The sequence below is a fragment of the Sphaerodactylus townsendi genome, linkage group LG02 (assembly GCF_021028975.2).
Source record: "Sphaerodactylus townsendi isolate TG3544 linkage group LG02, MPM_Stown_v2.3, whole genome shotgun sequence".
Taxonomy (NCBI): domain Eukaryota; kingdom Metazoa; phylum Chordata; class Lepidosauria; order Squamata; family Sphaerodactylidae; genus Sphaerodactylus; species Sphaerodactylus townsendi.
Window position 1 is genome coordinate 70966865 of NC_059426.1, and position 27734 is coordinate 70994598.

Genomic DNA, 27734 nt, shown 5'->3' on the forward strand with positions numbered 1-27734 from the left:
CGATCGAACAGGTGTAAAAATCTCTTTCGAAATGGAGAATCGAAACATATTTCTCATCACGTACGAAATAGCCTGTTAGTAATAACGAGAAATGTTCGGGATTGAACCCCGCAAATTTAAAGCAGTAAACATTAAATGGATGTATGAGCAGTGTGTGCAATTTTTAAAATAATTCGCATTCAAAACGTGAACGATTGTTCCCAGCATTAACAAGAGCGTACAACCCTACATTAACAATAAGCAAACCCATTTTAACGTCAGCCAATTCTCTCTTCAATCAATGGCAGCGCAGATTTATTACGTCAGGGGAAAGCTAACAAACGATTGGATATCAACTTGCCAAGCGTAGCCTCAGCGTACAAATAAGCACGCTAAACTCGGGATCACGAAGAACTAACACGCCAAATGATAGTTTGCGCATGCTCATTATGTATTCTTCGACCCTGCCCATTTCTTAACTCCATTGGTACAGGTTCTCTACAAACCACGAGAATATACAGACGCATGCGCATACAGCTACCTTCCTGCTGTTGCTATTACTTCTGCGCCTCTTTTCTTCTCAATCACGATTCGTAGAGGTGTGGCTCCTCCCCTTATACGCGAGCGAATAGCTTCCCCTCATTGACTTTATCAGTTCTCTGGCAAGGCTGCGGGAGCGCGACTACAATTCCGACTGTGAGAAGAGGGCGGGGAGGAGGGGGAAGTGTGTGCGGAGCGTGCGTGCGGGGGAGCGCGCCGGCGGGCGGAGACCTGACCAACCGGCGGCGGCTGTGGGTGCGCGCGCGCGCGCGCCTCGGTTGCTGGTTGTACGGCTTCTCCTGCTCTGTGGTTGGGCCGCGCGAGGGAGCGACCGAGTCTCTTGCCGCACGGGGAGGATATCGGGTACGGCAGCGACAGTCGAAGCCGAGGAGGACGGTGTTGGCTGGTGAGTAGCACTTCAGGGTCTGAAGGGAGGGGCAGGCTCACCTTTACCTCAGGATGAAGCGGCCGTGGGCACGGAGGTCACCCGATGTCGGAGTAGAGGCCCAACGGCGGTCTGTCTTTTGCCGGGGCAATAGGTGGAGGCAGCGGCAGAAAAGGAAGGAGAGTGTGGGCGCTCCCCCTGCTTTTATATCTGCTCTCCTTCCCCGTCATGGACGGGTCGCGAGAGTAACTTCCACCTCACCCACCCCTCTGGGCCTTTCGTGCGGACGGGACACCCGCTGTCCCCCCCTACTGTTCGTTATCTCTTTGTGACACTCAGGTTGGTTTCCAGCCCTCAAGCCTTTAATTGCGGAGTACTTTGAGTTGCAAAGTATCTCCTTTGGTTTCGGTTTGGGCAAGTTACTTTTTTTTCCGAATCACGTTTCTCTGTCCTCCCCACTCGTCTTTTCTGTTTAATTAAACTAGCCACTTGGCAAGACGGTAACCTACTTAAAGGTGTTCTAAAGGAGTAGCTAGTGCCTATATAGTTGTGACTGTAGTTTTGGGTTAGGCTCAGACATGTGACATTGATTGGTAAGGTCTAGGAACTTAGGTGAAAGTGGAGAAATCTAGGTTTCTGTTTCTGACTGTGATCACAGTTTCTACTGTAAAATGCAGATAGCATTGCTTATTTTTTATGATGATGTAGGTAATCCCCAGCAAAACAATTGAAGTGTTTGGTTAAAATGCAGAGAGATTAAGGATATAAAAGTACTAGTAGGGCAGCATACTTAAATTAATTGGCTAACTTTTTAAATACTAAATCTTACACACCGTCTCACACACACTTTGCACTTGCTAAGCTTCCTTCTCAGTTCATTTACACTGCATGGGGGAGAAAAATCAGCAAAGAATCATTATCCATGTGGGTATGCCTCTCTTTCTTTATCAGTTGCACAAATTGAATGTCCAGTAGTAAATGCACTTCATATTTTCATGCAGAAAGTCTGCATTGTTCTTTGCTCTGCTTTTCAGAAAATAAATCTTTTCTGGTATGCATAGGCACCTTGGTGACAGATGAACACACCCTTGTCTGGTAAAGATCACGTGAACAGACTCTTAAGGAGTTAGAGGTGCATGTCTCTCTTCTTCCTGTAGCTCCTAAACAAGAAGAGAACAGGGTTTTAAAATAGATATGCATCCCTTTCAGGGTCAATGACTCTTATCAACTACAAATTTTCCTTTACTCAGTTCTTACAATTGGTATTCAGTCTTCACTGCTACATCTGTTAACCCTTCTTTTTAAACATATTCATGAATGTCTGCTACCTCCCTTATATACAATACTTACTTTGTTTCCTTTCCCTGTATCTCCATCCCTTGACCCTTCTCATCTCTCAAGTTTCGTTGTATCCCTTACTCCTGTTTTTATTTCTGCAGTGTATGGTGCTTTTTCTGTCCTCTGCATGACAGTTGAAACTCTTGTCCCATGTGTTCTCCCTCCCCCTTATTCTTTCCTGCTTCACTGATACTAAATCTGTTACATGGTCCTGAATTATGGAAGAGAAGCAGTGCCGCCGTAATAATGCAGCATATTCTGCTTTTGATGCCCTGGGAGCAAATTGATAACTAGGGTAAGTGACAAAGCACTGTAGTGATATGTTAGGAGCAGCTGGCCTCTGAAAGAAATCTCACTGCTGCAATTTCCACCAATTCAAGTGTCAGGGAAATCTTCAAAGACAGTCCTGCCTAGAATGCATTACAGTAGTCCAATTTAAGGTTGTAGGGGCATGGAGCAGTGTAGTGAAATCCAGAGGATCTTAGTTAGGGACCAACTTGTTAACTAGATGTAACTGAAATAAGGCACTCTTGGCCACAGTACTGACTTGTTTATCCATTCTGTAAAAAAGGTCTCTGTTCAAACTTGCATTGTCAGTATAATATTGTAGAAATGGATTATAGTTTGTTTAAAGAAAACATACTTGCAGTTGTTCTGGAGATGGTATGTTTAAGTGAACCTAGTTCACCTAGGCAAGACAGCAGTTAAAAGTTATTTGGTGATAAGTTAATTTTTTCCCTATGAAAATTATATGTCCCTTAATGAGAAACTTGCCCTTTTGATGGGGAAGAAAATGGCATCTGTTCAAACAAGGACAGTTAGGGGTATTTTAAATACAGCAGTAGAAAGAAACATGAAGAAATTTGAAAACCCCAGAATGTGGGAGTCTTTTTAAAATAGTAAGTAGATTGTATAGTGATATGGACTCTGTCTGCAATCTTTACTTAATGTGATTAGTTGATAAGTGGGGGAAGTAGGGTTGATAAGCAAAATCACTTTAATTGGGGAAATAGCACATAGGATACTCGCTGCCTTCTCCTTGTGTGGGTTCAAGATAGTGCCGTGTTTCCCCGAAAATAAGACAGTGTCTTATATTAATTTTTGCTCCCAAAGATGCACTATGTCTTATTTTTAGGGATGTCTTATTTTTCCGCTCCACAGCTGCATGCTCTGGTGTTCTGTTCAACGGGCATGCTTCCAAACAAAAACTTTGCTATGTCTTGCTTTCGGGGGATGCTTTATATTTAGCACTTCAGCAAAACCTCTACTACATCGTATTTTCAGAGGATGTCTTATTTTCAGGGAAACAGGGTAGTAGTTGCCCTTTTTATACCTTACATTCCCAAATTATATGAAAAGAAGATATTAGATTACTGCCTGAAAACAGACAGTCGGCTTTAAAGAAACTCTTCAGAATTTTGCAATATTTATAAACATATGAATTAGTAAACTCTGCCAAACTATAACATTTTAATCCAGTTTTGCACTTACGTTAGTGCCACAGAACTCTGCCCTCCTAGAGTTACTGCTGGGGAGAGCTGTTTTCCATATATAATTGCTTCAAAGTTTCCCCATGTAACACATGAACTGTCAACTGATTTCTTCCTAGTGTACATGTGGCACTGTTTGACATCCTTTGTGGGACATTGAGTATGAGGAGGATCTAGCCTTTTGAGGGGATCAATTGCTAATATGTTTTGGAGTGGGAAGCGTGGCATAGTTCAGGATGACAAATTGAGGAGCATAGACTTTTTCAAGAGTAATGAAGGTATGAATTTCAGGGGCATAGGAATTTGAAGCCAGGAGTGCAGTTATTGGATAAGAACAGCTTTCACATAACCAATGAATGAAATGTGATGGCAGACAGTACATTGGAGTGGAAATGTAGATACCAATAGATTGATGATACTGCTCAGGTTCATCTGAGAGAGATGTGTTATGGAATGACCAAGTGAATAGATTTGAAAATTGGCTGCTCCTTGAGTAATATGTGGAAGTAACACAGAATGGTCCTGCAAACAGAGAGGGGGGAGGCCTATGAAACCACCCCTGGAATACATTTTTAAAATGGACTCAGAAAGTTGTGGAACGCAACAACAGTGTCAATAAGGAAGTATGAAGGGCTGTCTTGTTAAAAAGGAAAGCTAAAGAGAACGAACGTCGGGATGGAGGGAAGGAAGTTTCTGTTGATATGGGTAGCCTTAGAAAAGTGGGTTTGGGAATGGGTTGCAGGGGTTGAGGTAAAAGTCTGGAAAATATGTTTATTGCTTGATTAGAGCAAGTTACTTATGGGAAGTGTGGGGATTAACAACTTTTCTGATTTAAATTCTTCATAGTCAACAGTGGAGAATGATAAGGGATAGATAAGATAAGAGGAGGAGCTGGAAATGAATGTTACAGTCAGATTGGAAGAACAGATTGTAGAATAATGAAACTCCTCTCACATCCCATGCTGACTATAAGGTAAATCAGCTTGATTTCAGGATGACACCAGGGTGATCATTGAAGGCCAGTTTAAGCGGAACAGCTGCGTATAGTTCTTAACTGAATAGGAGCTCCATTTTTATCAGCAACATTTTCAAAAAGTTACTCTGAATTCCTGTTCATATGTTTAACATTTGTGCACCAACTATCCTTAGTTTTGGCATGCATTAATTAATATGGTAGATAATTACAGGTATTTAGTGATTGCCTATGTTTTAAATAAGAGTAGACTCCAGCATAGTTACCGTACTTGAAATAGGCATTATTACCAATCCAGTGAATTTGAATTTTGTGGTCAGATTAGCCTTTCCATTTAACAGGGAAATAATAAAAGCGAGTATTTTTACTGACCAACTATTATATTTACCACTTCCTAGAGAAACATTAAGATTCTGAAAGTGAAAAGAAGCTAACAGTGTAATTCCAGAAAGCATTACACGCTTGAAGTCAGTGGAGTCAGAGGACTATAATTCCGTTTAGGATAGCCCTGCAAGTTTCTGATTTGAAGTTTTTAAAGTGAAATATTTTGGAAATAGATTTTCCCATTGCCTGGACAGTATTCAGTTGAAGTTGTTTTATCAGAGATAGTGATACTGAGGTTGCCACTGTTGTACATAAGGGATACATGTTGGTGTAATGAGTAGGAGGTATGTCTTTTTTCAGTGTTGTTACTTCTCTGACATCTCCATTGAATTTTTTTAACAAAATAATTTGTATTCTGGATTGCTAGTTTTCTTTGTAATTTTTAGTCATTCGGCATTGGGCCAACCACTTAACAGTTTTAGAGCAAATTTGATATGCAGTAGTGAGATAATTTTTAGATACAAAAAAGATACTGCTTTGGGAAAATTGGTCTTAGAAAGAGCAACTAGTGAGGCATCTGGTAAGCATAGACTCTGCCTGTTTTATCAGTTTACACCTAGATTACAGAGTAATGAATTTAAAGAGCAGATTATCGTTAAAGATGGAAATTTAAAAACTTTATCAAGAAACAGCTGGAGAAGCAATTGGCCTATTTCAGATATGAGTAGTATTTAACAAAGATGTGTAACTGCAGATTAAAAGCATTCTTTACAGAGAAACTAAGTATGTTATTTAGTCTATGTTGCAAAAGATCTTATAGAGTTTAACTTGTCTCGAGTTTCCGTTAGGCAAAAGGGTAGGGGTATAAATTGAGCCTAAACTAAATCATTTTATTCAGAGTGCATCTGAAGAACTATTCAGTGTGACAACATCACAATTTTAAATCACTTTTGCATAGTAAGAAGTCCCTGTAATCTGAGCATTTACCTCAAACTTCAATTAATCTTTAGAATTAAGTAATTTTTGATTACTCAAAACATTTGTTGCCTACAGAGTCTGAAGGCAGTTTACAGTTGAAATGGTAATAAAACTCAGTAAAATACATAAAGCCTCTGTATAAATCAATAATTTAAAAGTAAAGACCATGAAGAACTAAAATTAATTGAATGTTACCATAAATAAAATCATCTTCAGCTGTCTGCTAAAGATCAAGAATGAATGACCCAGGCGCATCCCCTTTGGGAAATTGTTCCATAGTTGTGGTATAATCACTGAAAAGGCCTTGTCTCATGTACCCACCAGAGAAGTTTCTCCGGTCAATGGAACAGTCAAGAAGGCCTCTCTATATGATTTTAGTACATGGGCAAGAACGTAGGGAGAGGAAATTCCTTCAAATACCCTGGGCTTTAACAGTTAAAGCCAGCATCCTGAATCAGGATTGGCAATTGATCAGAAGACACTGTTATTCCTGTAATATCGGGGCTAAATGTTCCTGATGTCTGGCAGTGAGCAGCAGTCTAGCCATGACAATCTTAATTAGTAGCAACTTCCGAACTTTCCCAAATACAGCACATTGAGATATTCCAGTCTGTATGTAACTAAGGCATGGATCACTGTGTCTAGATTGATCCACGAAGCAGGGCAAAACTTCTCCTTATCAAGAGCCCCTGGAACTGAAAATCAATCACCTGCTCTAGCACCTTGCCCAAGACTGGAGGACTGGAGAGTGGCCAGAAGTTCTCCAGTATAATAGGGTTTACAATTTTCTTATTCAAAATGAGTCTAATGGACTGTCTCCTTGAACACAGGTGGTACAACCCCCATCAAGGAAGCATTTACCCTTTACCCCAGGGGTCCCCAAACTTTTTAAACAGGGGGCCAGTTCACTGTCCCTCAGACTGTTGGAGGGCCAGACTAAAAAAAAACTATAAACAAATTCCTATGCACAAATGATTGTAAAATGTTTGATTTCACCTTTCAGCCTTTCTGTCATGGTCTATTTTTAGAACAGTGACCAAAGTATGTCAAGTACAGGGTGGGCTCCAAATATTGTTGGGGAGGCTGTGAAATACCTTCCCCTGTAAAAAAAAGCAGAACTTTCCCAGTGAAGCATTCCATCTAACCCAGGATTAGGTATCTTCCTGGGTTCTTCCTCCCTAGCAGCCAGCGAGCGATTCACCAGCCTGGCTGATGCCAATGGGAGTGAGGCGCAACAGAAAGCCTGAGAGCAACACATGGAGTAGCCGAGAGGGAAGGGCGGAGGAGGAGTTGCCATGTGTAAGGTTTCCAACTCTGGGTCAGAAAATTCATGGAGATTTGGGGGTGCCATTATGTAATTGCAATCAACAGCCGTTGGGGCCGGTTCCTCCTCTCCCTCGAGCCCCCACTGCACATGAATGGAGCCATCGCCGCCATGCCTGGCGGGTCGGATAAATGCCTTCAGGGGGCCACATTTGGCCCCCGGGCCGTAGTTTGGGGACCCCTGCTTTACCCATTCAGACAGCTCCGCTCTGGTAGGTTTTATCGGCCAGGAAGGCCACGCGATGAGAGCATTGTTGGTAGGTCTCACCTCTTCAATCAATAAGGACCTTGTTCACGTTCTTGAGCACCACAACCTGAATGGTATCCACGTAAATTGGACAAGCAGAGATGCCAAAGGTGTATCATAACTAGCATCTAACTGAGGATATAAGCAATTTTGAATGAAAAAATAATTAACAAATTGATCACAGTGGGCTTTTGTGTAGTCAGAGCCCAAATTCCTTTGAGCTGTGATGTAAGAGCCCACAGAACAGCTCCACTGCAGACACAGTGGTGATGAAGAAACATTGCCTTTTAGCTGCCAACACCACTACAAAATAGGGTCTGATATGGAATTTGTGCTGTGCTTGGTCAGCCTTGCTTTCAGTTTTCTGCCTACAATGCTCTAGCCATTGTCCCTCTAGTTTCGTTCCCTTCAGTTCCCCCTGTAAACCAAAGAGGCTCCTTGGCTCTATCTGGGGAGAGCACATAGAGGTGATTATGTTAACAACATGGGTATTTCCCTATTCCAGAGAGCAATCTGGGCCTTGGCAAGAATAAACTTAACTGTATAATTAATACATTTACTAACATGGCACTAATTTTTTTTAGATGGGGGATTACTTGCCTATTAGTTCCTAACTCCTAATTTTTAGAAAGCTCTATGTTGTAAGAAAAGGCTGAATATAAATGTTTTAATAAATACAAGGCTCCAACAAGCATGTATTTGTAATTACTTACTGTATTTATACGCCATATAGCTTGAAGCAGGGTGATTATTTATTTATTTATTTATTTATTTATATTATTTATATTATTTATATTATTTATATTATTTATTTTAACAAAGAAGCTCAGAGACTCCTAAAGGAACTCCTAAAGAAATTCAGCAGTCATGGGATTGGAAGAAAAATATATTTAAGGATTGGTAATGACATAAACTGGAAGCAGAGATTCAAGCAACATGGGCATGTTTTGCAGTAGAATCCCCTAAGCCAGGGGTCGGGAACCCGCGGCTCGCGAGCCGCATGCGGCTCTTCCGCCGCTGTTCTGCGGCTCCAGGAGCCGAGCCGCGGGCCCCCTCTTCACCCGCCCTGCGCGGAGCAGGGCGGGCGCATCAATCGCCCGGCGGCCGGCAAGGCCGAGCCCCTCTTCACCCGCCCTGCGCGGAGCAGGGCGGGCGCATCAATCGCCCGGCGGCCGGCCTGGCCGAGCCGCCGGGCCCCTCTTCACCCGCCCTGCGCGGAGCAGGGCGGGCGCATCAATCGCCTGGCGGCCGGCAAGGCCGAGCCGCCGGGCCCCTCTTCGACCGGCCCTGCGCGGAGCAGGGCGGGCGGATCAATCGCCCGGCGGCCGGCCTGGCCGAGCCGCTGGGCCCCTCTTCACCCACCCTGCGCGGAGCAGGGCGGGCGCATCAATCGCCTGGCGGCCGGCAAGGCCGAGCCGCCGGGCCCCTCTTCAACCCGCCCTGCGCGGAGCAGGGCCGAGCCGCCGGGCCCATCTATGCCTGCCCTGCAGGCGTGGGGTGTGTGAGCGGGCGGGGGGGCGCGAGCGAGCAAGTGGGCGGGGGAGCGGAGGGGGGGCGAGCGAGCGAGTGGGGGGTGGGGGGGAGCAGGGGAGGGGGAGCCAAATGGCTCTTTGAGGGGAAAAGGTTCCCGACCCCTGCCCTAAGCATAGCATGCCATTAGAAGTTGATTTCCTGCATTCCCACACCAGCTGTTTGTGAGCCAGAAACTGGAGACCTACATAGGTGAATCACCAGACAACATAGGTTGGTGGTGTGGGGGGAGTAAATGTGTGATATCACACATTTGTGCCTCAGATATAAATCTCACCAGTTTAAAAAAAACTGTTTGGAGCCCAGTTTGCTAAGATGGGGAACTGGAAAGCTTTGGGCAGTAGCTGTGTCTCCATCTCCTAGTTGGGACAACTGACCTACTCTGATCTCCCAAAGTATTGGTGATTCTGATTTGCCCTGGGAGAGTAATAATCAGAGCTATTATAAGGAGAAGGGGTTGCCTCTGGAATGTCTAAACGTCTTGTAAATCTCAGGCCTCCTCTCTCACGATCAACTTTATTATCATTAGCTAGCTCCTTCAGAAACTGAGATGAAATTAATAACTTTTGACATTTTAGTAGTTCTACTGTGCACAGTACTGCTACTGAGTTTCTTAACTTCAATCTTATTTAAGTATAGATCTGCAGTAATAACTTTGTCATCAATGATTATTCTATTTGCCTTTTGGGACTGCTCAGGAATCATTTGGTAGGCAAGTTGTTACAGATAGGTTTTGTTCTGAAATAATACTTATCTGAACAGAAAGCTGTGTCTCAGGACAGATATTTGCTCACTTCACAGTCCTGCTGCTGCGTGCTCATTGGACTCTTTCATTTTCCTTGAAATTAAGTTCTATGTAGCTTTCAAGAATAGTATGCATCTTCTAAATTGAACAAACTTTCTCTAGGCATTTGATACCAGCAAAGTGTCTCAGATTCATACTGGAGGACTACTGACATAGTGTGGCTGCAAAATCTAATTGCATGCTGGCACAAGAAGGCTGGATTGCTTTGTTTTCTTTTCTGCAAGAATCAAAAGAACTGTAAAATGTTGCATAGCATATTATGTTGTATGGTCATATTAGGACTGTAACTTTTGTTTGAGAAAAAGAGGCAAATATGTAAGCATTTTATATAAATATCACACTGACTCTAATATTTTGCTAGTGTGTTTAAAGGAAGCAGAATAAATACTTTTCTATACATGTAGGAGTTAGCATCTTAATAATTCTCATACTACATTTTGTCCCAATATTACAGACATTTAAAAAATAACAGTTCTCTGAATTACCGTCCCCTTGAAATATTGCAGACCTTTAAACAACTTTATTTTGTTTTTTACAACAAAAAGAACAGCATGTTTGGTTTTATTGTTCCCAGAAACATAGTTACACCAGCATGAGCATCCTACAAGAATGTGAAAAAGGCTTTGCCATTCTGAAAAATGGTGGCTACAGGGGAAAAAAATTACATTTGCCTTTATTGACCCCAAAAGCATGTTTTGGCATCAAGATGAGCCTTCCAGGTAAATTTTAAATATCAAAATAGCTATATCTGCCATCTTGGAAAATGATAGCTAATGAAAAATAGTCCCAAAACCTTTTGCAGTAGTGCAAAAAAACCTTTTAAGCAGTAGTGCCCAGAAATTCACACAAAGTAACATTCTCTGTACATCTATTTCCTTGGGGTGTCTGCTGTAGATCCAGGAGTACTGAGAAAGATGAATATTCATGGTGAGGGCAGATGTTCAGTTCCCCATTTCCTCTTCTTTAGTGCCACTGGCCATGCTGTTTGGCCATGCAGGTCTCGAAGCTCCCAGCATTGCCTTTTCAAGGCTCACAGGAAGCAGTCTTGGCTAGGGAAAGGTAGAAAGAATTGGATTCTGCCAGTGCCTTCCATGAGCTTATGTTTAGGATACAACCCTATAATTTTCTCGGAGTTCAGCAGATGGACCTGGCATGTGTCACCGAAACCTGGGTGCGAGAAGGCGAGACCGTCGCCTTAGGAGAGGTCGCGCCACCGGGTTTCGCGTGTCTCCACCGATCACGAACACAGGGCCGGGGGGGAGGCGTGGCGATGTTCATCCGTGATTCCATCCCTTTTAGAGCTATCCCTGTCCCGGAGATCACTGGTATGGAGTGTGTCAGCCTGGAGTGGTTGGCATCGGAGAGGTTGGCTGTCCTTCTGGTGTACCGGTCGCCTAGCGCCCCAGGGGACGGCCTGACGCGGCTGCTGGAGGTGGTGGCGAACTGGGCGCTGCGGTTCCCCAGACTTATTGTCTTGGGGGACTTCAACGTCCATGTCGACGCCACCTCATGTGCGGTAGCCGCGGACCTGGTGTCATCCATGGCGACGCTGGGCCTCTCCTTGGTAAATTCTGGCCCCACTCACGAGGCCGGTCACACTCTGGATTTGATCTTTGGGTCAGGTGTAAATGTGGTCATATCCTCTTGTGATAGAGTGCCATGGTCTGATCACTATGCCCTGAAGGTTCGATTGAACATGCCACAACACCCCCATCTAGGCGACGAGCAGATTTTTGCTCGCCCGCGGAGACTTATGGATCCGGTTGGATTCCTGAATGCTCTATGGGACCCTGAACCCACCAGCACCCTCGATGGACTAGTGGCGGATTGGAATACCCGCCTCTTTAATGCCATCGAGGTTGTTGCTCCCCGGCGCCCTCTACGACCCCGGTCTCGGCTGGCTCCTTGGTACACCGAGGAGCTACACTGTCTGAAACTGGAGCTTAGACAGCTAGAGCGAGTGTGGAGGAAGTCTCGTGACGAGGCTGCGCGAACATCTTATAGGACGTTTATGAAGGCCTATGAGATGGCGATGAAGGAGGCGAAGAGAGTATTCTTCTCCTCCTCTCTCGCATCTGCTAGCTCCCGCCCAGCGCAACTGTTTCGCACTATTCAGTCGCTTACCTCATTATCGGAGGGTTCAAAAAATGATCAATTGGCTATTAGCTGTGAGGCATTTATGAGCTATTTCGCAGATAAAGTTGCGTTGCTCCGCCAGGACCTTCCTGCCACCTTGGAGACAATTTGCGAAGTGGAGGCTCCCTTGCCGTCTTCTGGCCCTTGTTTGGCCCAGTTTTCCCTGCTCTCTGAAGCCGCTGTTGACAGAGCCTTGGCTGCTGTTAGACCTACTACCTGTCCTCTGGATCCGTGCCCCTCTTGGCTTATTAAAACGTGCCGAGAGGAGTTGCGACCCCACCTGTTGAATATCATCAATAGCTCCCTTGAGCAAGGAGTCTTTCCTGGTGGGTTGAAGGAGGCAGTGGTCCGCCCACTCTTAAAAAGACTGTCATTAGATCCTAGTGATCCGGCCAATTACCGCCCCGTTTCGAATCTTTCATTTCTGGGGAAGGTAATTGAGAGAGTGGTGTTGGAGCAGCTTCAAGGTTTTCTGGAGGACACATCGGCCTTCGATCCCTTCCAGTCCGGCTTCCATGCTGGGCATGGGACGGAGACTGTTCTCGTCGCCGTCACAGACACACTCCGTATGCAGCTTGACCGAGGCAGATCGGCGCTGCTGGTATTATTGGATCTTACCGCAGCGTTTGATGTGGTCGATCACAAACTTTTGACCCACCGCCTGGCCGCTTCCGGGGTGCGGGGCACTGTCCTTAAATGGATTGCCTCGTTTCTCCGGGACCGGGGTCAGCAAGTGTGGTGCGGGGACAAGGCCTCCCGAGGGTGCCCGCTTCATTGCGGTGTACCTCAGGGAGCGCTGTTGTCCCCGCTGTTATTTAACATCTATATGCGACCCCTTGCTCAGCTAGTACGGAGCTTTGGGCTGGTCTGTCACCAGTATGCTGATGACACCCAGCTCATTCTGTCGATGGAGGGGGGAGCCGTCACCGCCTCTGCAGCATTGTTTGGAGGCGGTTGCTGGTTGGTTGAAGCAGAGCAGGTTAAAGCTGAATCCAACGAAGACGGAGATCCTCTGGCTAGGCCAAGGGGGGGAGGCGGGGGACTTTCAGCCGCCGGTGTGGGAGGGGGTCTCATTGGCACCGACCCCCTCAGTTCGCAGCCTGGGGGTCCACCTGGATTCGTCTCTTTCAATGGAGACCCAGGTGGCCCATACAACCCGGGTTGCATTTTTCCATCTTCGCCAGGCCCGGCGGCTGGCCCCCTTCCTCTCCCAGGCGGATCTGGCCACAGTGGTCCGTGCAACGGTCACCTCCAGATTAGACTATTGCAACTTGCTCTACGCGGGCCTTCCCTTGCGACTGATCCAGAAATTAAAATTGGTCCAGCACACAGCGGCACGTCTGCTCACGGGTGGTGCCTTTAGAGATCATATTATGCCCATGCTACGTCGCCTGCACTGGCTCCCAGTTGAGTTCCGGATTGTCTTCAAGGTATTGGTTCTAACCTTTAAGGCCTTGCGCGGCCTGGGACCCTCGTACCTACGAGACTGTCTGGCCCCATATGTCCCACGTCGGTCCCTGCATTCTGCGGAGGCCAATTTGCTGGTGATCCCCGCCCCCTCTATGATGCGGCTGGCCTCCACCAGGGCCAGGGCTTTTACGGCCCTGGCCCCTGCCTGGTGGAATGCTCTCCCTCCAGCTGTCCGGGCCCTGTGGGACCTCAATGAGTTCCGCAGGGCCTGTAAGACTGAGCTTTTCCACCGGGCCTTCGGGGAGACCGGCTGCTGATGTGGGTGCTCATAACAAACAAACATGCTGTGAAACATTCTAGACCCACTGTCCCTCTCTTAAGAGGAGTTTTAATAGTCGGATGCCATCTATTTTAAACTTAATCTTAAATCGGGTTCGATAGCTGAATGCTGCTGCATTTTAAGTCTTAATTCAATTTTATTTGTTCTATTGTTTGTCTGTTAGTGTTGTACACTGCCCTGAGCCCTCCGGGGGAGGGCAGTATAAAAATGTAATAAATAAATAAATAAATAAACAAACAAACAAACAAACAAACCTGTTCAATCTTTTATCTCCCTAATAACAATTTCTGTTAAGTAGAATAGTCTCCAAAGCTATCATCTTGGTCTTGCTGTGATTTACATTTAACAATTCATTCTGACTGATTGTTCCGTAAAGTTTCAGCAGTCAGCTTGTGTAGTTGAGTGTGTTGCCATGTGTGGTTGTTCTGTGTGATACAGAGGTTGCGGGGGAATACCCCAGTGTTTCCTGGAACTAGTCTTTATGCAAAGGTTGAATAAGAATTGGTCTAATAGCCCTGCTTCATTCCTCTGTTAATAGAATTACACTGCAAAGTTTGACAATCTCTCCTACTTCAGTTCTTATTGCTTGTATGAAGTATTTTTGATAGGTTGATTGTTTGTCAGCATTGTACCTCATGATTTCACCACAGTTTATTCTAATGTACCTGTCAGAAGCAGCAGTGAGATATGTAGTAAGGGGCCAAGAAAGCAATTTATTTGGCACGTGATTGTACACTGAGAGAAGCTTTGATTAAAGCCATGGGGTATAAATGTTAATGGCTGTTCACCCTAATTTAAAATATTTATACAGAGATGCCCACAAGAATTTATTTCAAATGTTGTTCAAATATTACACTAATGTTTCTTGAAGGTCTCATTCTTTCACTTTACTTAAGAGGAAATGAGAAAAGTGTAACACACTTATTAGACTGGCTTTCTTTTTAGTAATTGTATACTGCCACCTCTGCTTCACTAGCTGAAGTTCAGGAATTTTATCCATGCCCCTGACCATTAGCTTTTTCTTCCTGATAGTACACTTTCCTGTACTTGGCTTATATTTCTTGTTCCTTTTGATGTGCTATTCATGTCCCTGACCTTGAAAGTGCTGAAGTCTGGTTTTTTACTTATGTCAAATGACTTGGTTCTTCATGTTTGCAGTTTAGTAGGTCCCAGTCTGGTGGGTAAATAATACATTTTGGTGAAAGGTTGAAGACCTATAGTAGATAATCAGTAGTACCATCCCTTATATTCTTTTCAACTTCTCTTGGTCTTGCAAATCTTATCCAGCTGGCTAATTCCTTCTACACTAGGGGTAGATTTTTTAAACCTAGGATTACTTCTTCAGTAGAATTGTTTGCATAGGTTAATTCATCCAAGATAGACGTTTTCATTTTTCACCTTTATGTAGGCTTGATTCATCCATATAACCAATATCTTGGTTTTTAGTAGATCCAATTGTACCATGCTATCAAAACATTGAAATTTATACCTAAACTGCACCAAACTCTTTCCTAGTTAGACAGTTTAATTATCTTATTTTATTTTCACAGATAATTTAACCTCACAATTCTGTTAATCATTTCTGTTAGCGCAGTTTTCAGTTGATCAGGTCTGTTTTTCTTGGAAATGTAAGCTTTGTTGAAACCCACAGCACAAACCTCCTAATCAGGTAATATGAGTAGATCTCAAATATATGTTTAGAAAAATCACTTTGTAGAGGCAGTGAGCTGTATCCATCAATCTGTGGATGCAAGGACTGCAGATATTTCCTATATCCTCCCTCTCTTGCAGCAGTTCTTTGAGAACTCAGTAAAATTTATTTCCAGGGGATGAAATCTAGGTGGACTAATAGCCTCATGAGACAGAAGGCTGGAGTGAAGAGGGGGCAGGGATGAAATAGCCCTTTCATGCATCAGTGCAGAACTATTGACAAGATAGGATGACTTCCTCCACATATCACTGCAGCCTCCCAACATCACTATTCTGTAGGTCTGAGGACCCTGGGATAAATCGTTATGGTGTTGGAAAGGACTGCCGGGGCAATGGGGAATGAGGAAAAGATCTGTAAGTGCCTTCTGTTGGTAGATTACTGGATCCAGCCTGTGAGTCTTTCCTCCCCTTCTCTTTTATCCTTTTCTGTATTTCCTGGGCCTGGGAAATTGTTTTGATCTGAACATGATTCTGACCCTTTTACCAGCCATTGTCCCTTCCTCCAGGATTTTCTAGTAAGTTACCGGTAGTAACTGGAACTCTAGACTTTTGTCAGGACTGCAACTCCCAGCATGCACCAGCTCCCACCTTTTTCCAAAAAGAGCGGGAAAACCAACTGAGAAGCTACATCCCATCGGAACTTCAGAACCAATGAGAGGCCAGGAGCTGAAGGGAGGGGAAAAGTTGATTGGTTGCTGCCTGTTTTTGTAAATAGAATAAACACTGGAACTGAGGACAAGAATCCTCAGTTCCAGCACCCTGTAGTTAAGGCGACATAAATCAATGAAGTTCCTTTTTTTAAGTTAGCTTTGTCTGAGTGTGTTCAGCCTTACAACTTTTATCTTTAGAGTACTCAAAATCAAGTGTTAAATATATGGTTGCAATGGAGTAGCCATGTTAGTCTGTCACATCAAGATAAAAATCCAGTAGTACCTTAAAATTAACATTTATTTCAGTATGAGCCTTTGAGTCATAGTTCATTTCTTTATATATATATATAAAGGGAAAGTTATACTGGGAAATCTTACAGAGAAGGCTTGATATAAATTACTCCATGGATCTTACCTATCAGAAGTAGTAGTTAGCTGTATGAAAGCTCATATTGAAATAAATGTTAGTTGTCTTTTAGATGCTACTGTTTTTGTTGTTGTTGAATATAAGGAGACATACAGGTTTTGAATGAATCGTGAGTCAGAGATACCAAATGTATTAAGTTGAATCCAACTACCCCATGCAATTAAGGGTGGGGTGTTCTGTTAGCATTCCATCAGCAGATCATACCATCCTTAGCTGTGTGCAGAGGTTGGTTACAGGCCAATGTATTGGTGTGCTAACAAATTGGTGCGGGTTTTTAATTGAATAAAGCAGAAAAAATTGATTGCTTATGCATTTTAAACAGATTGAGGTATAAAATGGCCCAAGTATTGTTGATCATTCTAAAATTTTGACTTTTTCAGGGTGAGTCTCTGTGCCATAATTCCCCATTTTTTAGGTCTATATGGTTTTTCTAAAAGTCACGTTCATAAGTACAACTAAACATGAAAACAGTACTATTAATTTATGATAATGTAATAACATTTCCTAATAATAGAAGAAGGTATAGAATGATCATGGCAAGAATGACTACATTTGTTATAACAATAATAAGGCTTAGCAGTGAAACTTAATCTCTGTCTAGTCTGTCATGAATTATAATGATTTCACTGGCTTCTGGGCTTATTTATGTAATCGGTTAGTTTTTCAATGAAACTTTTTTGTATATCATATTAATCAGCCAAGTCTGAAGATACTTAAATCCAGCAATTGGAGCTGTGATTGGACAAGACAAACCTGAGAAAAGCCACATGTCTGCAAAAAATCTGAAATCTAAAATAATTACATTGGAGATTTAAAAACCCAAAAAAGATAAGAGGAGTTCTGTAACTTAAGCATCAGATTGACTCAGTGGCCGGCGAGGTTCCCACAACTTCAAGGAGAACTTGAACCTACCTCACAGGGTTGTGAGAATAAAAAAGAAGAGAATGATGTACTACTTTGGTCCCTATTGTGGAGAAAGGTGGGATATAAATGAATTAGATAAATAATAAATATAGCTGAAGAGGTAGGTTGGCGAATGGCTGAGAAGGACAGGGCAAATCAGAAGAGGATGTGAGTATTAGCAGGGGAGGGGAGAGAGGAAATAGTGTGGGGAGGGGAATACAGGTGCAGGTAAGGAGCCACCCCTCCCCCAAAGTCCTAAAGGGATGTCTCTAAAGTCAGTGAACCTGGCCCAATGGCCACCCCCTCACATCTGGGCCATAGTTTTCCTAGATCAGTGGTGGCGAACCTATGGCACGGGTGCCAGAGGTGGCACTCAGAGCCCTTTCTGTGGGCACACGTGCATAGAGTTCGTCATGTGGGGGGGACTTCCCCCCCACACACATCTAGGCTGGCCAGGGCCACTGGACTTGATGTGCATGCACCTCAGCGAGCAGGGAGGACTCGGCTGGCGGGCCTCGTGCCTGTGCTCCAGGTGGCTGCTGCCCGGGGGGGGGGGAGAGGCAGCAGAGATGCTAGAGAGGCGCAGAGTGGCACATGGGGGACTTGCTGGCCCCTGCTTGAGGGGGTTATTCAGGTTAAATTGCTGCATTGGCACTTTGCGATAAATAAGTGGGTTTTGGGTTGCAATTTGGGCGCTCGGTCTCAAAAAGGTTCGCCATCACTGTCCTAGATAGAAGCTACACCGCCCAGAGCCCTTCGGGGATAGGGCGGTATAGAAAACTAAACAATGCATACATACATACATACATACATACATACGTACGTACATACATACATACATACATACATACATACATACATACATACATACATACTGTGGGGGTGGGAGGGGGGAAAGCTTCAGACAAAGAGGCAGATAAAGACATGTTGGCTGTTGGGGGCTGGGAGAAGGAAGGGAGGAAGAGGGGTAAGCTGTGGGGGCTTTCAGGAAAAGGAAGGAGGAAATAGTAGGGAAGGGGGAAATGAGGTGCCTCCTGTAAGTCTTTGTGGGTTTCCACTTGTAAAATAATCTAAATTTGAAGTCAGCAATTTTGTTATGTCAACATTGCTTCCAAGGGACTAGTTTACCAAAATCTATTACTCAGGTTGCTCAAGTGCTGTCTTAAGCAGAGTGTAATGTATAGACATGTCATATGTGTAGACTTCCAAATTGGTTGAGGTTAATTGTAATTGCCTCTGTTTCAAAATCTATATATAATTACTCCTTAGAGTTCTGCATGAACTCATCACCTTTGAAGGACCTGGGTAATTTAGAGAAGCCCCTCCCAAGCACATCTTGTTTGCCTTGTTGATTGAGCCGTGCATCTACCTTATGCAGAATGGAATTCTATATATAACTTTGTCATGCAAAACAATATATGTGAAAGGAAGGTTTTTTAAAATGTTATTTTAAAATGTTATAAAGCAGTTGATATTGCCCTTCAGTATACATTTTATAGAGAATACACTGGATTGTATGTTTGATCTGTCTGTGAATGTCCATCAGGGCTGAATATTTTATCCACCAGTCCTGAATGCTTTTTACAATAGACAACTACAAAATTCTGTCAGAACAGAGATTTTGTTGAGGTAACATGCATATTCTTTCAAATCATAGTTATTTGGTAGGCTTACTTGTTGAGAGTGCACTTTGCTCTGAAGTGCCTAGTTTAAAGGCAGGCATGTTGATGGTTGAACTTCAGTTTTATTGTGATAAATTGAAGCCAGTTGAATGAGTTAATGTATGCTTATGAAGTTTCTCAATTTCCCCCTTAATTGGATTAAGTTCATTCCTGTGTTGTTTTTTGTACTAAATAAGACATGACTCCCAAAGGCTGTTCTTCTCCTGTAGGAGCCAAACTCAACTCTCAGATCTGTGTGAAATTTTCCTACATTGTGGTTTCTCTTGAATGTTGCAGACAGAAAATGCTTAACTTAATTTTTTTTCTTTTCTAGGTAAAAAGGGGAACTCAAGATGAGGAGCTGTAATCGTTTAAAGAGTTTTAAAGCAAATATCAATGAATAAGGATTGGTTTTACTTGTGCGAAGGAAGCCTAGCCATGGATCAGTTTGGAGCATACTAAAGACACAGAAACAGAGGGCCTGGTCAGCATTTTTTAAACTGTCAATTGCATTTCAGATTTTTTACAGAGTATTGGAAAACTGAGATTGTTTCTAATTCTTTTCAGCTGGGCTTTCTCTAGAGACAATTGATTAATTAAAGATGTATATTGAAATGTAATTGCCTGTATTTTTTAAACAAAGGTGAAACTATTCTTGTTTAGAGCTTTGGGGCATTGTTCATAAGGGAATAAGTAGGATGACTAAAACATAGAACTAGGTCTTCAGCAGGACCCCCACTCCACCTTGAAAGAAATGGATTTACAGCTCAACCTTGTACCAGCTGTTACCCAGATTTATCAGTCAAGAGAGAAATAAGCAAAATTAAACAGCCACTGCCAGACAGCCCAGTTTTTGTGGAATCCGGAGAGAGTGCTCCTTCCACAGGAGATGAAGACTTGGGGGTGGGGCAGAGAAGTTGTATGTGCAAGACTAGCAGATTTTCTGGCAGGATAACTTTTCATTAAGTAACAACCAGCATACATTGCTTTGCTCTAAGGTCATATTAAAAAGGAAAAGGAGAATCTTTCCTCCAAAATCTGAGCTGGAGTCTACCGTGAGCTTTTCTTTTTAAAAATTCTGGTGGAGTCCTAGTGTCATTATTGATCAACTTCTTTGGAATTTTTACCCGGCTCAGCCTGCCTCTATGCTCTTAAAAAGTCAAGCTGCTTTAGTTGCTGTATTTTTCAACTCTTTGTTGAAGAGGACCACCTCTTTCTGAAGAGGACCACCTCCAAAAGCTTCTTCCTTTCAAAGCTTGCATTGTGCAAGAACTTTTAACTTTTATGAGCTATTTTTAGTCTCTAGAACTTTACATCTGAGCACATATTTATATTTTTAAATTTTCTTTCTTCCCTAGAAATCTTAGGAGTTAGTATAGAATTCTCTTGACTACTGATTGACATTTCAATCCTAAGTACTTTTGTGTTTCATTCTATTGGCAATACCAACTCCATCTGGATTACACTGTAAATCTGCTCAAATTCTGCTAAATCAGTTAATTTCAGTAACCTGGGTAACTATATTAAACATGTCCCACTCACACATATGCTTTCCTTTTTGTAGGTCCCTCTCCCCATTTTTGTATCCATTCTGACTTCAGTTGAGCCTGGGCTATGCTGCAGGGCAGATCACCCACCAGAGCTCCAACATGCCAGCAGCATCTGGAAAGAGATTCAAACCCAGCAAGTATGTCCCAGTATCAGCTGCTGCCATCTTCCTAGTAGGAGCTACCACTCTCTTCTTCGCTTTTACGTGAGTTAACACAGTATCTATTCTTGAAGACTGTTGTTGAGAATATCTAGTAGCACAGTTTTATTCTGTTATGTTCAGTATGTTATGTTGTCTTTACAGAGATGGTTGGCCAGTTAAAATAAGGTGTAGGGAGCTCATATTTCATAATCCCATGCTGAAAGAATAGATAATTATAAAATCACAGTGGGAGGAATCTGATATTAAACATAATTTCACCTGCTCAGAATGTACCATTTTGGGCATTTGTGTTTAGTTCTGAAGTCTGCAGGCATGTTGCATATGAGTTAAAGAGGTAGTATGAGATCTAATTCACATTCAGCAGACAAGATTCACTTCCATTTCTGGCTGAACACTTCCATTCCTGTATATAAAAAGTTAATTTGTGGAAGTAACAGATTTCATGTAAGAGAAATCTTAATTGTAATATATATAAAACATAATATTTCATGCTGTAGGGTTTATTGAGGAAGTTCATGTTTAGCATCATCACTGAGTCTGTGACAAGATGGTGACTTTGGGTTTGGGTAGCCCAAAGGAAATGATACAACCTGTACTGGGAGACCTACCAGAAAACAATATTGGTCACTGAGATTTCTTTACTTCACTGAGATTTCTTAACTAATAAAAATTTAACTGAAGCTGTAAGATAATTAAAAGAGTTTGAAGATCTTGTCTGGATTTCCCTATTATAAATATTAGCAATCTTCAGAATCTGAAATCGAGAAAAGTGCAATATGACAGCTCTAAAATGAAATTGCATTAGAAAAACTAACAAGGAACGTATAGTTGGAGTGTTGTACAAAATCACTAGTTTCTTTTGATTGCATGAAGCTTGTGGACTCCATGTGAAGGTGTTTTTTAATGTGTAATGGTTCTTATCTATAAGTCGGTTGGTTAATACTGTTGACTGCCTGGTTGCCATTCAAGGTCTTTGAAGACAAATAGTTTTTATATTTCAGACAGAAGTCTTCGTCTGGATCTGGGTGCTAGCAATGCATTAACCATAAATGAAATGCTTTCTGGAGTATTTGCCATTGATTACCATTGTTAAATTATTGTAACTGTAGAATTTGGCTGATGTTCACATATTAATGCACAAACTTGAATAACTTCATACCATTTCTAGTTCAAATATGCTAATATGAACTAATGGTGATTTGCCCTTTTTCATGGCAGCTGTTTATGCTGACAGAATGATTGTCCTAACATTGCGGATTGATGAAAAACCACATGAGGATTCTTGCTGATCCTGGGAGATGAGGCCACTGTAGCTTGCATAGGGGTCTTCATTTTATGTGCTTTATACTGAGGATTCTCTTTGCCTTCCCACAGATTTGTAGGTAGATAAAAGTATCATTCCTACCTGGAGTGCAATGAGGATTCTTTTCCATAGTTCAGACTAGGAGTGGCAAGCCATTTACTTGTTATGCCAGCACAAGGAGCCACTGCCTGTCTAGACAGGGCAAGCTTCTAGCATGGAAGTGAAAACTCCTTCTGCTGTATTACTCGTTAGTCATTTTCTGGTGATACACCCACAGCATAATGAGCTGAACTAGTCCAATGTTTGTGGTATGCTTTCATGTAAGAAATGGATGAGGCTTGGGCTATTATTATAGAAGAGCTACTGTAGGCTTGGGCTACTGTAGAAGAGAAATTAAAGTTGATTTCTAGACTAAAAGCAAACTGTGTAGTCTCAATAAATCATCATTGACGTATCTTTCAGTATTTGTTTCAAGAGTTGCCTAACTGGATCAGACCACGTGTCTGGCATTCTTTCTCTGAAAATGGACAGCAAAATATCTTAGCAAGCTCACAAACCTAGTAATGGCCTACCCCTATTTTCCTTGGATATTCTCAAGGATGTGCATTTTCCTTATAAAGTGAATTATCTTCAATGCCTTAAAAGGTTCTGGATCTGATCTACCAGGTTTGCATTCCATTAAAAAAAATAAAGTTGAAGCACTTCATTCTACGTGTTGAATAAATATCTTAAAAGCTTTTCTGGTAGTTAAAACTAAACTGAAATCACTAGAGCATACTCAGTGTGGTTTAAATGTTATATTCAAAACTTTACTTGGAAATTTTTTTTCAAGTATTTCAGTACATCTCTGTTACATTCATGTCCATTAGTCAAATTATAAGGGAAAACTACAGAAACAGTTCATATGCTAATGCCACTACACTATGTTCAAAGATCTGATATATTACTAGTCTGTTTCTACAGTTTAACTTTCAGTGATGGCATCTCCAGTTTCACTTTTTGTTAGTTGTTTGTGGTGGGGCAGATCTACTTTGGAATTGATTGAATTCTGTTGACTTTCACTAAAGAATTATTCTGTCTGAGTCTATGAGCAGCATAGCTACCGGTAGTTTGGAATAATGTACTAGCTCAATATTGGCCTTTGACCAGTAGCGCTCCTGTTCTGACAATTGGTCAGAGTACTTGGTTGAATTTAGACAAGTAATAGACATTTATACTAGTAGAAATTGTTCTGAAATTGCCAAAAAGCAGAATTCATTCTCAATTACTGGATTTATTGCCTTTTTTAATTAAGAGGTTCTATTATTCACCTAAAGTGTGGCTAATCTATTCCTCTGTGAACTTGCTCAGTTTTTTTTTTAAGTCATGCAGGCTTGTACTTATCAAGTGGGTACTCTAAGTCACCTGCTCCAAATGTACTGTCTTTAAGTTATTAGACCCAGAATGAGAGGAACACATTTTGTTCTTTTTATACCATTATAATTTTATAAACTCCTCATTCCATCTTTTTCTAAACTAAAAACTCCTGTTCAGCTTTTCTTTGCAGAGCAAGGGTGTTCAGGGTTATGTGCAGAAAAACTGATTTTCTGATTTATGCATATGACATCTATCACTGGTGTTGATCAGCAACCTTTGTCTACTCTAGAATATGCACCTGACTGTCACAATGGCTATTAGAAGTATTTTCTTCGTTGTACAGGAGAGTGTTTCTGTCACTGAATGTAAGCAGTCAGTGAAAGGAAATATCTCTGATACTAAACCGCGATAGCGTCGCGATAAGCAAGTATGCAAGGCAAGGCAGGCGATGCGATAGCAGCGCAAGGCAAGGCAAGGTCAAGGCAGGGAAGTCCATAGGGAAGAAAAAGTTTAGCAGCAGAATCAGTTTTAAAATGTATTATTGGGGATGAGTCACATGATAGTTTTAACAAGGACAGTTTATCCTACAATATACTTACCCAACTAATGTTTAAGCCTTTATTCTCACTTTAACAAGCATGCATCAGGGAGCTGAGGTTTTCCTCCATTGTATATTGCAGTACTGTACACAAGCAGGGGAAATGTCTGTACATTTAAAACACTAGTTTTTGTGTTTGTAATTTAAATCTGTTGAAATGGCCATTTACTGGAACATACAATGTTTGTAGGTCAGCTAAAATTGACTACCCTACTATTTACAGTTTCAGATGAAATCTGAAGATCAAAGTCTCATGATTTAAATAATATTCAAAATGATTTGCGGTGGTCTCTCTCTGCTCTGTAGTATTTGGTTAAACATTACCTTAGAAGCAGACTTCAGAATTCTGTCTCCCATGGTTTTGGAAGATTCAGGTCTAGCCTTCATGTTTATAGACTTATTTATAAGCTGCATTTTCACAGATGTGTAGGTGCAGGTGTAGAAGTATGAACAATAATACATTATTTCAGATATGTCCTTGAGAGAAAAAAATAAAGTTAGCTGAGCCAATTTTTATATTCAGGGTACAACTTGGTTGCCCTGTACCATCTGTTGGGTAAGGAGAAGCTCTTCTTTCTGCGGACAGTTCCAACTTATGCTGCTTGATAAGCATGCATATCTAAACTATTTGCCTTGCTGGGAATTGTATAATTTTCCTGCAAGGTGGATTTGATTTAAATCAAATCAATTCAAATTGTGATTTAAATCATGATTTAAATCACTAATCAGTACAGCTTGATTTAAATAATGGTTTTCTACTTAAAGACTCATTCTTGCTGGTATAATGTTAATAGTTACAAACAGATGAAGGTTGCATTTTTAGATTAATTGTATAATTTCAGAAATTACTGATTTGGTTATACTATTAAAATACATAGCTCTCAATAATTTCATAATTATCTCAGTTTCATTCGGCCTTACATTTTTCTGTTACAGTATTTGCATTTTATATGTATGCCTGCCTTACCCATAGGTGAAGAAACTTAATTAAAATATTCCCAAACTGTTTCTCTTTTATGAACTAGTGTCATCGATTTTCTCCTTCAGGGAGAAAATAATATGGTAAACCTCAGACTACACATTGCAGAGATCTCAATTCTTGTACAAATCCAAGCCAATACTTGTTTCAAACCTCTTCCTGCAGGACGGTTTGGATGCATGTGTGTTTTTATTGCAGTGATGAAATGTGGCGTTCACTTTAAAATGTGTATTTCTGGAAGAGTTACAGCATTGATACAGGGGCTAAAATAAATGCAAGTGGATGAAGAAGTAGTGTTTGATTACATTTCTCTTCTTGTGGTGAGAAATTGACCATAAACTAGTGTTCATTCGATGTGAGTTTACCTTTTGAAGTTTTGCAATTTCATTACTCAAGTTAATCTTGTATTGCATCGTTACATTGCACAAGCATAACTTCCGATTGGCTCATCAGGTCCTTGGACTAAGAATTACGTTCCCAGGCCAAGAAGAGTATTTTAATTTATGGATTTAATTAGAAGAAGCGTTAAGATTATGTGACTAAGCTTAAATATAATTAGTAGTGGGTTTTCTTGTCTGTGTTGAGAGAAAAGCTAACCAAGGTAAGAAATATTTCCTGTTTCACAAAGATAATTTAATCTCCTTTGAGCAAAGTTCTGCAGAACAGTAGTTATATAGTGTATGTTGCTCAACTTTAGAACTTCGGCAAGCCAGTAGGTATTCATTTAGTCTGTACCTGAATCATAGGCATAGAACTGTACCTGAATAATAGGCATAGAACTGAATCGTAGGCATATCTCTCTTCATGGTATATTGTAGGCTTCTGGAAAAATTGGGATGTATCTCCCCAAACCTCAATTTGTGGCTTGTGTGTGTTAGATCAAGAAAATGGTAGAGGGCGGTTTGCCATGTAACCCTATGTACCCATCCTATTGTGTCACTCCTCTGTTACATCTTAGAGCCCACCAGGCCTGTTGTAAAGTAAAAACAGAAATATTGGGAGAATCCATCAGATCTTACACTTCTTGTATATTTCAGTTTTGAAATCCTAACATATAATTTGCTAAGGGATGGAATGTCACAAAGACGAACCCTCCACCAATGAGTCCTGCTTGCCCATTGGTCCTGCTTGCCTATTGGTGGGTAACATTCCATCAACTCACTTGCCTACCTTCCCCTGACATTCCATCCACTCGCCTGCCTGTCTTCCCCCGATCCAGGAGCAAGGTTGCTGGGCCCATCAGCACCCTCCCTGTTCACCTCACCCTCACACAACCCCCAAAAGCCCAGCCTGGCTGAGGGAGCAGCAACTCCTTGGCACCCGCTGCTCCACTAGGCCCGCCAATACACTCCCAGTTTTCCCTACCTCAAGTCTTTCTATTCTACCTTTTCAATCCCAACCCACCCATTTCCAACCTTCTCCCACCCCACCCCAAGCCACAGACTTAGAACCAGGCATGTGGGAAGTGTTGAGTTTCGGGAAGGTGGGTGCACTACGGCCCCAGTAAAACCCATTGCAGGGGAAAATGCATTGTTAATTAAACTTCATATATAGTCTGACTGGTCAGATTCAATTGGGAACTTTTTTAAAAAGTCACCAGTTGAAAGTATAGGTTATAAATGTTGTTGTACAGCTTTTAATACCCTGGGAAAATGTGGCGTAATATTTGTTTGTCTTTCTTGCCATGGTGAGCATTTTTGCTGGATCATTTCTGCAGACATACTGTTCTTCGGTGGTTCACCTGGCTTTTCTGAAGAATAGCATGATTTCAAGAATGATTCCCAAGTTCCTTCTGAGCTTGAAGCTGTCAAGTAGATGATTTACTCCTAACTTGGATCTGCACTTCTGAATGAAAATATGACATGGACAAGCCACTTCTGTTCTCCAGAAGTTGGAAAAGATGGAGAATTGTCCTTGGTTGCAGGCTATACTTTAAATACAATCCTCCAATTTTATCATGATGCCCAAGATGAGCCCTTCTCCCTTTGTTGAGGGAGTGACAAGGTTATGCTATTCAGCCATGATTAACCCCAAATGTATTAGATTTCCTGTAAGAAAAGAATTAAACAAAGTCAGTTTGGTCTCTTAGTTGGCCAAGATTGCTTTTTGCGCCATACAAAATGGAAGTTGGTAGATGTGCTAGTTTGCCTTAAGGCCAGAAATTTGAGCAGGTCATCTTATGACAGATTAGGCTGAGGTTCTTAGCAGCACATGTCACACAAGTCCTTGCTAATTCTTTTCTCATTCAGTGGAGGAAGACATCTTTGAGTGAGGGATGATTTCTGTTGTCAGACCTGGTGGCAGGGCTAATCTGACTACTTCGAAGGCAGAAGAAAGTCTCCTAGTTCACTTGTCTCTAAAAATGCAGATGTTTTTTGATAGATCTGTACACTAGTAGTGTTCCTAGGCTTTCTTTTTTCACTTTATATTGCCCAGTTTCATCTAACTTTTAATTCTTTTCCTTTGATGCTGGTGGTGTCGAATGTATTTTTAATTTTAAAAAATGGAACAGAATAGAAAAGAGTCAAGGTCAGTGGCGGGGCTACGAGGGGGCGGGGGGGCGCCATGCACTGGGCGCACAGCTTTGGGTCATGTGGGGAGCAGAAAATTCCCCTCAACCCCTCCCCCCTCATTGGTC

At 42.1% G+C, this 27734-nt stretch overlaps 1 protein-coding gene across 1 annotated transcript in view; it reads left to right on the forward strand.

Moving 5' to 3' along the window:
* The first annotated feature begins 500 nt into the window (after positions 1–500).
* Positions 501–27734, forward strand: part of ZDHHC5 (zinc finger DHHC-type palmitoyltransferase 5) — a 92574-nt gene continuing 65340 nt past the window's right edge. The window contains exons 1-3 of the mRNA XM_048484708.1: positions 501–925; positions 19484–19633; positions 20714–20902. Of these exons, the coding sequence (XP_048340665.1) occupies positions 20799–20902 (104 nt within the window). The 5' untranslated portion in view covers positions 501–925; positions 19484–19633; positions 20714–20798. The remainder of the gene's footprint in view (positions 926–19483; positions 19634–20713; positions 20903–27734) is intronic.